The 13,116-nt window shown below is 40.6% G+C and overlaps 1 protein-coding gene across 1 annotated transcript in view; it reads left to right on the top strand.

The window, feature by feature from the left end:
- The window catches only part of PLCB1 (phospholipase C, beta 1 (phosphoinositide-specific)), a 311,317-nt gene that overhangs the window by 282,378 nt on the left and 15,823 nt on the right, over positions 1–13,116 (top strand). The window contains exon 31 of the mRNA XM_009319577.1: positions 5,021–5,085. Within this exon, the coding sequence (XP_009317852.1) occupies positions 5,021–5,059 (39 nt within the window). The 3' untranslated portion in view covers positions 5,060–5,085. The remainder of the gene's footprint in view (positions 1–5,020; positions 5,086–13,116) is intronic.

Here is a 13,116-nt window from a genome sequence, read left to right as displayed (position 1 = left end):
CCAGGACGAGAAATAGGAGTGCGTATGAAGACTATTCTTGCTGCAGTTGGATTGTCTATGTGCAACTTAAGTGTGAAATTGCATAGTGATGGGTTTCACTCACATTGTTGTTAAACCAGTGATTTTCACTGGCACGCAGTAGAATTAATCTGAATTGGTTTTACTGTTTCACTTAGTGAGATCAAAGCCAGGACCGTTCTCTTCCTCCTGCATTTCTTTCTCCGTCTGTCTACTTCACAGTCAGTCTCGGATCAATTAAGAAGCAAACCTACACGTGCGTTGTCTTTGTGACAGGGATGTGGAGGATCTTTTCTGATCCAAGGAAGATGAGATAATAATAAGATTTCACAACTTTCAAAATATGACTACAAGTTGCTACCTTAAATGTTTTTTGTACTGTTTCTGTGTTGCCATGAGCTAGATTTTGTCCTAAGTGTCTGTTTGTGCAACCTTGCTGTAGATTACACCCGTGGGAAAGCATGCCCTCTATCCTTTCTTTTCCTTTTTTGCTTGGCTTTGCAATTCAATCCTCTGTTTGTAGATACCTATATAAAGAACACTCTTATGTAAAACACATCTGGCACATTATTTTGAAGATGAACTCTACAACACAGCTGGAAACAAATTTTGAAAGCGAGTCATGGCTTAGTAATTTAGGCCAGAGCTTCTTCCATAAAGACCGAGACACTTTTGCTTTGTCCATTGATTAAATAATGGACAGTATTTTCAGCCGTTTTCCAGATGGCTTGGTTTTTCCCCCCAGTTTAGTGGCCAGTGAGCACTGCTTGCTTCTTAGTCATCTGGCCAGAGTTTCAGCAGAAATATGTCCCACCAATTCCCACCAGCGAAGAGGTATCCTTTAGCCAGCTGAACCTTTGATAAGAGCAATGTAGTACAGAAACAGGAGAAGGAGCTAGGCATGAATGTTTCATTTCTAAAAATCTTAAGTCACTTGGGTTGCACCATTGCTTAAAACTTTTCCATTTCCCCTCATACTGCTTTTTAAAATCTTTTCTTCTTTCTTTAACATGGTGATTTTGTGCTGCTGTGGTCTTGGAAAACACTGTGTTTGCCAAAGGCAGAGCCAACAGCAACACACGTTAAGTTGCTGAAAAACTGGGAGAGGTGTGAATTATATAGAGAACTAAATGATGTGCTGTGAGGCAGCCCTTGTCGATAAGCAGTATTCCCTTTTTCTTTTCCCTGATACAATACACTTTCCTTCATTGTATTTTTAAAGCTTCACAACAGATTATTGTAAAGAATACAGTCATATTAACAACATTTGATTGGAGGTCTTGGGTCAGCACAATTTTTTGTGGTGAATGACCAGGTTCTGTGCCACATTTCTATGTGCTAGCAAGAATACAAATCTGGACTAATTGTGGCAGTAGTTCATTATAGTAATGTCACAATAAATGAGAACACGCCACAGCTCTTCATGACAGCTTAGAAACCAGAAATATAAAATGCTGCCTTTTTTGTGGCCCTTTGCACAAGTGAGGGCACATTCAGGATCACCAGATAAACCAGAATATATGTAACTTCAGTATTTTAAAAGCTTAAACTTGCACTGGATTGATTTCTGGACTTTCTGATGTCTGGTGTCTTCAGAAAGCTCCTGGGAAACCAGCATTAGGTCGACATTGACTTTGAGTAGCAGATAGCGTTTTAACACTTCCCCCTGTCATTAGTGTTCTTCTACAGTCTAGTTCCCATGTGTGTCTTCTCTAAAATGTTGTCTGAGCACTAATGGAAGCAATGGTTATTTGGTTGCGTAGTTATGATTTGGGAAAGTGTACGTATTTTCTGCGTTGTATTATCTATGCATTAGAGATTTCACAAAAAGCTGCTTAATGCAATGTCTGTACATACAGAAAGATACGTCTCGCACTAGAATCAAGAAGTTGCTTGGGGATTTTAAAGAGCGGGTAATTATGACAACTACAGTCATGACCGTCAGAACAGAAAAGAGCTTGAAATTCGGTGTTTGTTTTAATCCCTGTGTTTTTCTCTTGACTTTCTCTTTCTTATGCTGCAAGACAATGCCTGGAGCTCCAAAACTAGTGAGCACCCCTGTGGTAAATATGTGTGCATAATATATAATATACGTTTGCTACACTAGCGTCATTTGGATCGGGAGTATCCTAATGGTGCAAGCGCACCGACTATATTGTTAAAAGCTCTATAAACAGTATAGGTTTTGAGTGCTGTGTACCCTACTTACAGCTAAATACTTGTATCTTGTAACCTTATAATTTCCTATCACTGTGGAATTCATGCTATCCAGATATCTCTGTTACTTTCAGTGGACTGTGTTTTGATAAATAATCAAGCGGAAAATCCTCAGTTTGATTAAGTAGAGGGGTTTTTGTTATCATTTTTGGATGTTGCTTTTATTGAAATGTTTACTTATTTTGAGCCTGATGTTCATCCTCCAGGTAGGTAAAATCTGCACATTTGCAAATGCGTGCCTACTTTGCACACCCAAATCCTGGCGCGTGAGCACTAGCCAATACGTACCCGCAGTCACCTGCATGCAAGGTAGACACACATTATCACAAACCAAGATGTGTACTTTAACAGGGAGGCTGGCTAAAACCGGTGCCAAAAGCAAGGAGAAGTAATAATGTTGCACAAACTAAGGAATTCAGCAAGGGGATGCTTAGCAGTGTTTTCCAAGACTGGTTTTGAGGGAATTTCTCATCAGATCTTAACCTGCCTTCAGTAGTTACAAGCCTCATTGAAGTAACTAGGCCAACATCCACAGTAACAAAATGTTTGTGTGCTGCAAACATATATGTAATTCTGTAAAAATTGCCAGTTTTAAGTAAGGCACTTTATCTGATTTGTCTGTCAGTGGGAGCACAAAACCAGTGCAGTATATAGATCAAAGGGACAGAAAAATGAAGTGCATCAGGAGAAGCGATAAGGAACTACGCAAAACAAAGTAGCTTTCTTTTTTCACTTTACATTTCACCTTCTTGCTGCTACATTTTTTCTGCTACAAACTGTCACCTTCTGCTTCCTCAGCTAATATTTTAGATTCATTTTGCATGACAAAATGGTGCAAGCTACCACAATCACTGGCACCCATTTCCTGACCATCTTATACCCAACATGTATCTTATAACACCATTTGTGTCAGTGTGAATGCAGTAGTTTTACAGCCCACTGCTACCAAGGTGAGAAAGAGTTCAAGGAGAAGATAAATAAAATGGTTTCATTCATTGGTTGCAACACAATATAAGAAGGTGGCATAAGTCCCATTACACAGAATTTCAATCAAATCCAGCCATGTTGTTAACTAATATTTTTTTGCCTGCCATTGTGACTCAGTTAGAAGGCATTTATGAACCTGCGTGAAAGTAAAATGAGGACACAGTGCTCAAACGTATTGTTCTGCTTCTTCACCCATTACCGAGGAAGTGACTCCATAATTATATTCAGTTTAAGAAAATGCTTCGAGAGGATATGTTTTGTAACAAGTTTTAAAAGTACTACTTCAGTTATTAACCTATTTGATCTTTAAATATTAAACGAGAAACTTTATTTTGTGCTATTGTCTATTTCTTTTTAAAGGTTTCAATTTTCAGTTTCATTTGTAACAAACCTGACAGCTAAGATAAAATACAGTTTGCCTCAGTGAACTTGCATGCAACTATTCCAGGGCTGACTCTCACCTAGTATCACCACAGTACACTGGATGCCACTACAGCTCTGGCTCCTGGACAATGTAAATACAATACTGTCTTGGATACGTGATAAAAGTATACGATGTGGGAAGTGCCAAGGTTTTAGTGGCACCAACTGTATCAGAAAAGAGCTGTGCTTTAACTTCTACAACCAGAACCAAGTTCAGCAATATATTCATGCAATTACTATCCATAGGAAGCAGTAAATTGCTTAATATTGAAATAACACTTACTTTAGAGTAAAACAAGACAGTTGCCACAATAATTTAACACAGCAGAGAATGAAACGTACTGCAGCCACTTGAAAATGGCACGGCAACGTTGTTTAAAGGCTGCACTTAGCAAGAACCAAAAAGTCACCCATTTTTCCAGTTCCTGGCTATAATTTTATAGCCACCTTCTAGTAACTGCACAAACTAAAAAACTTGGGTCTTTTTGATTGCTGCTGGATTACCTTCAGGACTTCTCTGGTCCAGACCTTAGACCTCTTCGAGAGAGAGAGTTTAAGTTCAGGGTGCTCAGAGTGGCATGTGATGAACCACAGCTATCCCAGTGAGTCAGCTCTGAGGAGCATGTAGCTGCCTGCAGCATGTCAGGGCCTTCTAGGTAGATGGGACAATCTGACGATCCTGCCGCTCTTTTGAACTATCTAACAGAAGTTTCAGCTCCAGAGGTAAACGCCAACTCAGGACGAAGGCAAGTGAACGGTAGTAACATCTCCAACAGCAGCGTGTCCCACACCTTGTCCTGCTCAGGCACTCGTGCAAGACTGACTCAAAGGGAATAGGCTGTCTGGTGAAGGAGCAGCACCATTCTTGTAAGCACTTGGCGATGTCCTTGAAGGTTTTCCATCCAAACTGCACTGAATTCGTGGGATTAGGCATGATTGCAGTCTAAAGCCTTCCTGCTGCAATGGCCAGAGGTATTTCTTCAAGCACATACTTCAGGTGGCATGGCTGATGCTCATTTTTCCCTTCAGAGACATGCTGCTTTCCCCCTCCCAGAAAAAAAGTGACACTTCTTGCGATGTGCATAAGCTGCAACTTCAACTAAACCCGGATCTCCCACATAACACAGTTGAAATATTGTCCTTTTTCAGTACGGAGTGACAGGTTGTGATAAATAGACTGATTTCTCGGGCTAACATGTACCTAGTCAAATACTAATGAGCCAGCACACAGAAGCATGAAGTAATCTTTTGTTTTTCATTAAGTGCATAGATTAAAGAGATGTTATTTTACTGTAATGCACAGAATTATGTCATTTCAGCTTAGAGTAATTGTTAATCACATCAAATTGAAATGATCCTTGGTTTTGTTTTAAAGAGCATAGAAGAACAAGAAGTAGAGGAAAAACAGAAGTAGAAATGGAATATGAGACTATAGTGAAAGTGAGTGAAACGTTCCCCTTTTTATCTAGTAATGCTAATGTTGTTTTCATTTTACATGTCAAAACTAAGTCAGGAGCGTCCACGACTTACTGCCTGGTGGTTCTTCTGAAATCTTTGAGCAATTATAGCCCTGATTATTATCTGCCAGATGCATAACATATGCTGCCGCTGACCATTACATCCTTTTTATACCGTGAAAGCAATTTGTGGCTTCTTCAAATCACACCCCACCCCATTGTCTCCCTGCCTGTTTTATTTATTGCTGCTTTTGCCCCACCTCAGCGCAGCGGTCAGGGGCTTTCTGTAACAGCATGGTTATACAAGCTTTCTTTCCACAGCCCTTTGGGTCATCAGAATATCCTCTGTTCTCTGCTCACAGTAGCTGCAGTACTCTCAGATCAGAAAACCAGGCACTATGAAATGTCTCTCTGAAGAGGTAAAGAAGATTGATGCGGGGGGAGGATGTGGGGGTAGGAATTGAGAGCATCTGAATGTGGAGGTATGCGATGGGGAAAGATGTTGAAGGTAGGAAGTCTGGGTACCTCTGAAGATAAAGCTTACCAAGCAGATAAATTAAGGATTTGTCATCTGGGACACCAGAGTATGGGATAAAGAAAGGATTAACCAGGGAATCGGAGCAGGAGGAAAAACTGGGGAGAGAAAGAGAAAGAATTTATGAATGCGAATCAGTAAAACAGGATTAGTGAAGCCTAAAGGGGAAGATTTAGAGGTAAGAGAGTGAGTTTTTCAGGGAGGAGGAAGGGAACAGAAGACAACTGGGGAAAGGCAGGCAAAGCCTGCAAGAAAGATGAAAGTAGATTAAAGTAAAAGAGTTTTTTTCATTGCTTTATGGAAGGGCTGATGATTACAACATGCTGATAGAATGAAGAAGTATTTCAGGGGTATCTGCTACCAGGAGACGTGATTATGTGTAAGCAAACTTCCTGAAACCTCCTGTAAATATAGTCATGCCCAGGTCTTGAGCTTTCACTGTCAAGGGGGTAGCAGTAAGCCATACGCCTTTGTCACTGAATCAGTGAATCCTGCTTGCTTTGTATTTTTATTTAATATTTCACCTTCTACTGCTTTCTTCTGGAATGCTTTGATATGCTTTGCTTGTCTTTGAGGAGAGAACCGCCATGGCTTCTCAGGACTGTATTTGGTAACGAAACCTGCCTTTCTGCTGCAGTTACCTGGATGCAGAGGATTTTGGTTAATTGCCAGGCAGGCAGTGTTTGCTTTTCAGTGTCCTTGGGCTCAACTCGCACACGTGCGCAGGAGTAAAAGGAGCCTTCTCGAGAGAGCTGCAGCTCGTCCTTGCTACGGAACATCCCTCTGTGGCTTTTCACCATCCCGCACAAGGTCTTAACGGTTGTTCTATAATTCCTAGTCCTTCCTAATGACAACCAAGGCTCAGTTTTGGGGACTACTCCTCTTCCAGTCTGTGTGGTGCCAGTACCAGCGTTAGCAGCGATGCACCTTCAGCAGTGGTGAAGGCGCACGTTTGCTGTGAGCGCTGTTCTGCTCCCTGGCCAGCATCAGTGTGGTGGTTCCTTGTGCTTTCCCCCCAGGTTGTTTCATCAGCCTGCCTAGGGTTTTTTGTTTGTTTGTTTTTTAAATACTTACCATGTATACTTCTACGGACATGTACTGGCAAGAGAGAAGGAACCAAGTCCCTATGTTTGATCCGTGCCTTGCACAATACAGATTGACTTCTATACTTCACTGAAAGGCAAATGCTAAGTAAGTTTGACTGATTTATAAAGTGTGACTATAACTCAATTTGTCAGGCTTTTTTGCTGTGAATCACCTGTCTCTGCCCACGTGGACACCGACATATTCTTCATGTATCTATACGTATCATTACACGCTTGTGGTTTATTTTAATGTTTTTATTGTTGCAAAATAAGTGATCATTTTTTCAAACGCTTGTTAAAAATAACACAATTCTAAATATTGTTTAGTTCTCTCATTGTGGTAAGGTTAGAGATTAAAACTGCTAGGTGGGGCCTTGATTTCATGAATGTTGTTTTCCTCTTGGACACAGGCAAGGCAACTAAAAGAGTACGTTTCCTGAGCAAAGTAGTTGTGACAAAAGAAAGTAGAGCCCATAATGAATATGTTGGCACCTTGACAGTATTCAAAAGAGTGACTTGCTGAAGATGGCAAAATTAAATTGGCAATTTCTCACTAGGGAAACTGGGATTTCTTTTTTGTTTGTGTTTTAAGTGTCACAAGAATATTGATTTCTCTTCCTGAGGGATGTTCTGTCTTCCTTTCCTGAAAAGCGGGAGGATAAGAATAGAGCTGAGCTGCCTTGAAACAACTCGGTGAACATTTGAAAAACCAGAAGTACTCCTTTTAACTCTATTCTTGTCATACATCACTTACATTTTGAACAATATGAGGCCAACCTCCTATCACCTGCCTGGGTCAAATTAGGATATCTTGGGAGGATGTTGGGGAACTAGGCAATCCAATTGCCCCTGCACAGTTAGAAGGAAATGAGATCTCAGAGAAGAACCTCCTGCGACATCATGTAACCACTTACAACGCCACTGGAGTTATTCTTTCCTTTGCTTTGTCTTACTCTCAGCACTTCAGCCTCATGGACTGTGTAAAGGGAGTGATATTAGGGGAAGCTATGCATGGTGGAATTACCATTCAGTGTACCCTATCCGTGCAGGAAAATTGGGACACAAAATGGATTAGCACTGAGTACGCAGGGAGCTCCGAACTGGGTTGAAGAAATCCATCGCCCCAAGGTTTACCTCGCTCCAAAGCAAATGTGAGAACGATGGGAGGAAGCTTTTTTTTCTTCCACGCCTTCCTGCCCTAAACTCTCACTACTGCATCCACAGGGCAAAGCAGTTTGAATGCTTTGAAGTACCTGGACAGGAGGAGGGCAGGCTGCACGGAAGGAGAGAGTCAAGTTTTCCTGCAGGCCATAAAGGAGTATCTCAGCTCTCGCTCCCATGTAAGAAACCACTGGCTTTGGGCTGAACAAAACTAATGACCTTAGAGAATATTTCTATGCAGGAGAGGTATATAATCCTTCTAAGCCATGATAGTAGCTGTGCAGAAATCTAGAGAAATTACCCAAATTTACAACTTCATTGAGGAACTGTCTGAATCCACTAGTGACTAAATGTTAGTCATCTATAGGAGGAACTTCCATTTAGTTAACAGTTATGTTTGTCAACTGCAGAAACCCAAGATAAAATTTTTGAGACAGAAAAAGAGAATGTAGACTTAACAAGTCTGCTCTGAACATGCAGCTGTTTTTACTCCATGCAGAATGGCTTTTCCACTAGGATGTTTTGGCTGGGTAGGGATGGCTCATGAGAGCTCTAAAAAGGAGGACCTAAAAGCTACTGCTACACTTTCCTCGTCCTTTAAGCTCTTTCAAATGAACACTTAAGTGCATGATAGATTTTTTCAGTGGGGCTTCAGCCATATGTAGGTGTTGTCTAGAATCAAGCCGGCGTTTTTTCTAAACCTGGATTTTTCTAAGTCCTTTAATAGCTGTTATACACAACCAGAATTCCGCACGGTGCAATGTCAGCCTCCATGTTTAATTACTGTATGGCCTGTGGGAATGATATTGCATGTGGTAGCTCACATTCTGACAGCTTTATTTTCACAAAGTAGGTGTTAATGCCTGAATAAAACATATGGCATGGAGCTCACAGGACAAATTATTTCACAAACTGCTGATACTGAAGGTTAGTGTTTCTAGAAACTATTAGTATATAGAATAGCTTATCTGTGGTCCTTCTTGAGATTATTTATATTAGTATATTTAGAAGTACCTGTTCGGATCAGTGTTTTATTCTGCAGGGTGTTATATAGGTCAGTGAGATCTCAGTGTAATATTTCTGCTCTTAAAATGCTCCTTTCTGCTGAAAATTCTGCAGGTTCAGTTTTCGAAGCAGAGATCGGGTTTCAGGAACCACTATTCCTGACAGGACTGATGGCCTTTGTGGCAATTAAATCCTTCTCTGTCCTTTTAGTAATACACCATATACCGCATAGCTTGGCTGCTGCTGAAGGTGAGGTATGATAGATGTACGAGCCTGTAATGCTAAGTAGCATGGAAATTGTAGAAGCTCCTGGAACGGTAACTCATTGTCACTCTTTTTCTCAAGGAATCATTGCAATTCTGAGCAGGGGCTCGCGCTCTCCGTGGCATAATGGAATACATTCTGCAGTAACTTCTCCCCAATTCCATGTCAGTGTTAAGGTCTCCTCTTGCCTTGGAGTACCCTTCATTCCCATTTGTATTCAGACAGACACTACTGCGGCTCACACTTGAAAATACTAATTGGTTGAAAATTAATTCAATTTTTTAAATTATAACTTGGCTTTTTTACTTTTTAAGTGACTTTTTTTTAAGACGGGGGTTAACTTCTTGTAATATCAGCTGCCCTTTAACGCTTGCGACTCCCTCATAAGCAGATTTAGTTCAGTGATATAAACCATGAGTAAGGATTTTGCATAGGCCAAGATCCTTTCTATTGGCTGCTGCAGGAATTGATACAGTGTGAAAAAACAATAAGCCTGCTCACAGGTCCAGACCTTTTATGTGAAATAGGTGTCTGTTTTCTGATCCAATCACCAATAAAGTAGAGAGTACATACTGTAAATCTGAATGTTGCCTGCTAAGAAGCTGAAGTATTCTGTGCCCTGCTGTATTCCTTTTTGAAAAGTTTGCTGGGCAAGTTAGCAAGCTTCGCCACCCAATCTTCCTAGTGTGACCATCTGTTATAGGTGCCCACCACGACAATGTCCATTTTCATGTCCAATTCCGTCATTACCCAGAGACTTTCAGCAGGTCCCTCTCTTACAATATGCTGGAGATCAGAAAAAAAATAAAGATCTTTGATAAATATCTCACCAAAGACCCTTTTTCTACCTGTCCTCCCTGAACAAACTGTGTCTTTTGTACGAATATTTCAGTAACGTGAATTTTTATACAAAATCTGTGTTTATGCCAGTGAAGTCATTATTTTGATTTACTTAAAAATAATCAGCTGCCTTCCCTTTTTGCCCCTGATTTGTGAGTATATGCATCCACAAGCACACAGACATGTCATAAGACGATTGACTCAGTATTCACCCTTGTTTCCCTCCTATAACCATTTATGAATACCAGTAAGAGCACTTCTTTAATAAACATGCATATAATAGAGAACATTTTTTAGTGTCTTTTAAGAGAGTCACATATCGAGCACAGGATACTGCCATTAGGAAATCTCACAGTGGCTAGGCTGAACGTTAAAGGGGATATCTTTTTTTTGTGCAGAGAAGTGTAAACCGCTGTTGTCTGAGGATAAAAAGAGCTGTATTACACACAGAAAGTTGACTGCCCAATGCTCTGCCTTTTCTTATTTAAAAGTACAATTAAGCGTGGGACACAGGAGACAGTAAGGTGGAACAGCTCTGTAACTGCTGGTGTAGCACGCAGAGAAGACTGACAGATAGCGAGCTGCTGCAGCTTGTCTGACTTTGAAGAAGCATCACTCTCAGGTATGATTACCTCCGTCAGGCATGCTTTTCAACACAGAATATTTCAGCTGCTTTCTTTCTAACTTCTGAGGCAGGAAGGCACCATTCCCAAGATCTGTTTGAATGAGCTGAATATTATCTTTGACTCCTCGTTCATGCTGCAGGCATAGAGGACTTGGGGAAAAAACACCTATCGGTTAATGGCTGCACTTTTTAAAATAATCCCCCTTCCCATCGTCGCTGCTGCTGAGGACAGCGGCTGCAGTCAGCAGCTCTTACTGATGTGGCAGTCCATGCTGTGTGCCTCTGACAGATGCCAGCATGAACCAGCTATAATGGTACAAATGCCAAATGGTAGTTTCAGTGTATCAGTGAAGCAAAATATGACCAGACAAGAGAAATTCAGTTGTCCTAAGATCTGTTCTGCAGAGACGGCAAGACTTAAAAGAGTGGGTTGAAGCCTTCTCTGAGAGCCTAGAGCCATAACAGCAGGAGAAGCTAAAAATGGTGTCTTCTGCTGATGTATAGACCAGATGTTCCTCTGCAACCAGCCTCCCTCTAACTTCTGGAAGACTAACTAAACTATTTACATTTCCCATCCACATTTACCTTGCATTTGTAAATGGTCCCGTTGCAGAATCTTCTTAATCGGCTGTCCTTCGGGTTGTATGTGTTGCTGTCCTTCCCATGCTTTAATCACTGGAATTCTTTTCTTTTTTGTCTGAAAACAGTCATACCGTGCGATCGGAAAATGAATGCACTGAAAATGCAACACTGCAAATTAAACACGTGGATAAAGGCTTGTGGCTTGGGTAGTCTGTGTTAACATGTGACGAGAGAGAATAGTAAACCGAGCAAGAGTTCTCCTGTGAATTCAGTGCCCCCATTATCTCTCCTTCTTTATCCGAAGGGCTGAGGAAACCTTTTTTGTTAGCCAAGACAGCTTGGTGCTTCGGCTTAATTTTCATTGCATAATTTTAAATACAGATCGTGTCTACAGTGCTGCAATTAATGGATAGCCTAAAGACTTATTATTTCAAACTAATTGATATGTAAGAAAGTTTAACTAACATAAGCGATAAGAAATTTTTAGGAATAACTTCTGTAACTAACTCAGAATAATCTTTTTACTGTTATATAGAGTAGCAGATGACTTAATTATTCACTCACCATCACTAAATCTAATGCTTGTTTGTATTTCTGTAGTTCTAAATACATTTATATGAGATAGGGAAAAGATGGCATTTTATAGTCATTGTTCTAAAAGGGTTTTTTTGCAAGTTAATAATCTCATTCATTTCTGATACTTGCCTACCATCATTTGGAATACTCCTAAAATTCAAGATTAATTTCTGTTATCCTCCACAAAAATGTGTACTCTACACATATTTTAAATAGAGCTTTAAACCAAGCAACCGATGTTTTTGAAGTATTCTTTTGCTTCCTCAAAGAACTTGATCACTTATGAAAGGCATTTATTTTTCTAGTGTTCATTAAACTTATCTTCAGCTAGATTGTGATCAGAATTGGCACCACAGAGTATGCTGTAAAGTTGTAAGACCTCTCAAGAACTTTTTAATGCTTTTGGAAGATGTCAAGTACCGAAGTAATAATAAAACACTGATAGAGCATTAAAAAGATAAGTTCTTACAATGGAAAGAGGTTTTGTTCTGCTGCCAATTGTTTTTTTTTTTTCTTAAATAAGCTTTTGCATGGTACAAAACTTTTCCAAGATAGAAGCTACCAATAGTGATACGCGTAAATGAAATCAGATTAAAAACAAATCAGGGCTCTAAGGAGATCATGTTATACATTCTGATGGCATGCCTCTCAGTGGAAAAAAAAGCAAAGGACTTAGTGAAGTTCCATGAGATTCATCTCAGTTCAGGCTTGACCCTCTGGTGAACTAAACTTGGATGAACTGTATTAACTTCAGAAGGAGAGAAGCCAGGGACCAAATCCAGCACATGCTGATGTCGATAGAAAAGCTCACTCTTCCTGTAGTAGGCTTGAGATCTGGATGAGGCCCCAGTGTGACCTCCGTGTGCTGTGGCCCACTGAGAACGGTGGGGAAGGCAGGTACCGAAGGAACTGAAGTGGTTGTAAGTTGTAGTATCCCTTATTTTCCTGGCTTCTAGGGAATTTGCATGTCCCTTTTCCTAGCAACAGGATGGTCTGACCACAAAACCCAACTGTGCTATTGGCAATATCATTAAGAGATCTGTTCAAGAGGACTTTAAGATGTCCAACTGCATGGCAAGATGAAAAGCATACCATAGCGCAGACTTAAACACACAAACACTGTGACACGCACATTTTCTGTCACCGTAACTCACTGAACATATTCCACCACACTTGAGAAGAGCTGACCTCAGGGTCTGTGCTGGCTGGTTGGGCTGTAGCACGCTCAGGGTGGTAGTCCTTCACCCATACTAAGCATTAAGAGAGCAAAACACCTTCAGAGGTTTCCCTTCTTCATGGAGCTCCAGTGCTCAACAGAAACCCACATCAGGGTGTACGCAA

The sequence above is a fragment of the Pygoscelis adeliae genome, unplaced genomic scaffold (assembly GCF_000699105.1).
Source record: "Pygoscelis adeliae isolate BGI_AS28 unplaced genomic scaffold, ASM69910v1 Scaffold122, whole genome shotgun sequence".
Classification (NCBI taxonomy): Eukaryota; Metazoa; Chordata; class Aves; order Sphenisciformes; family Spheniscidae; genus Pygoscelis; species Pygoscelis adeliae.
This window is presented reverse-complemented; position numbering and strand designations above follow the sequence as displayed.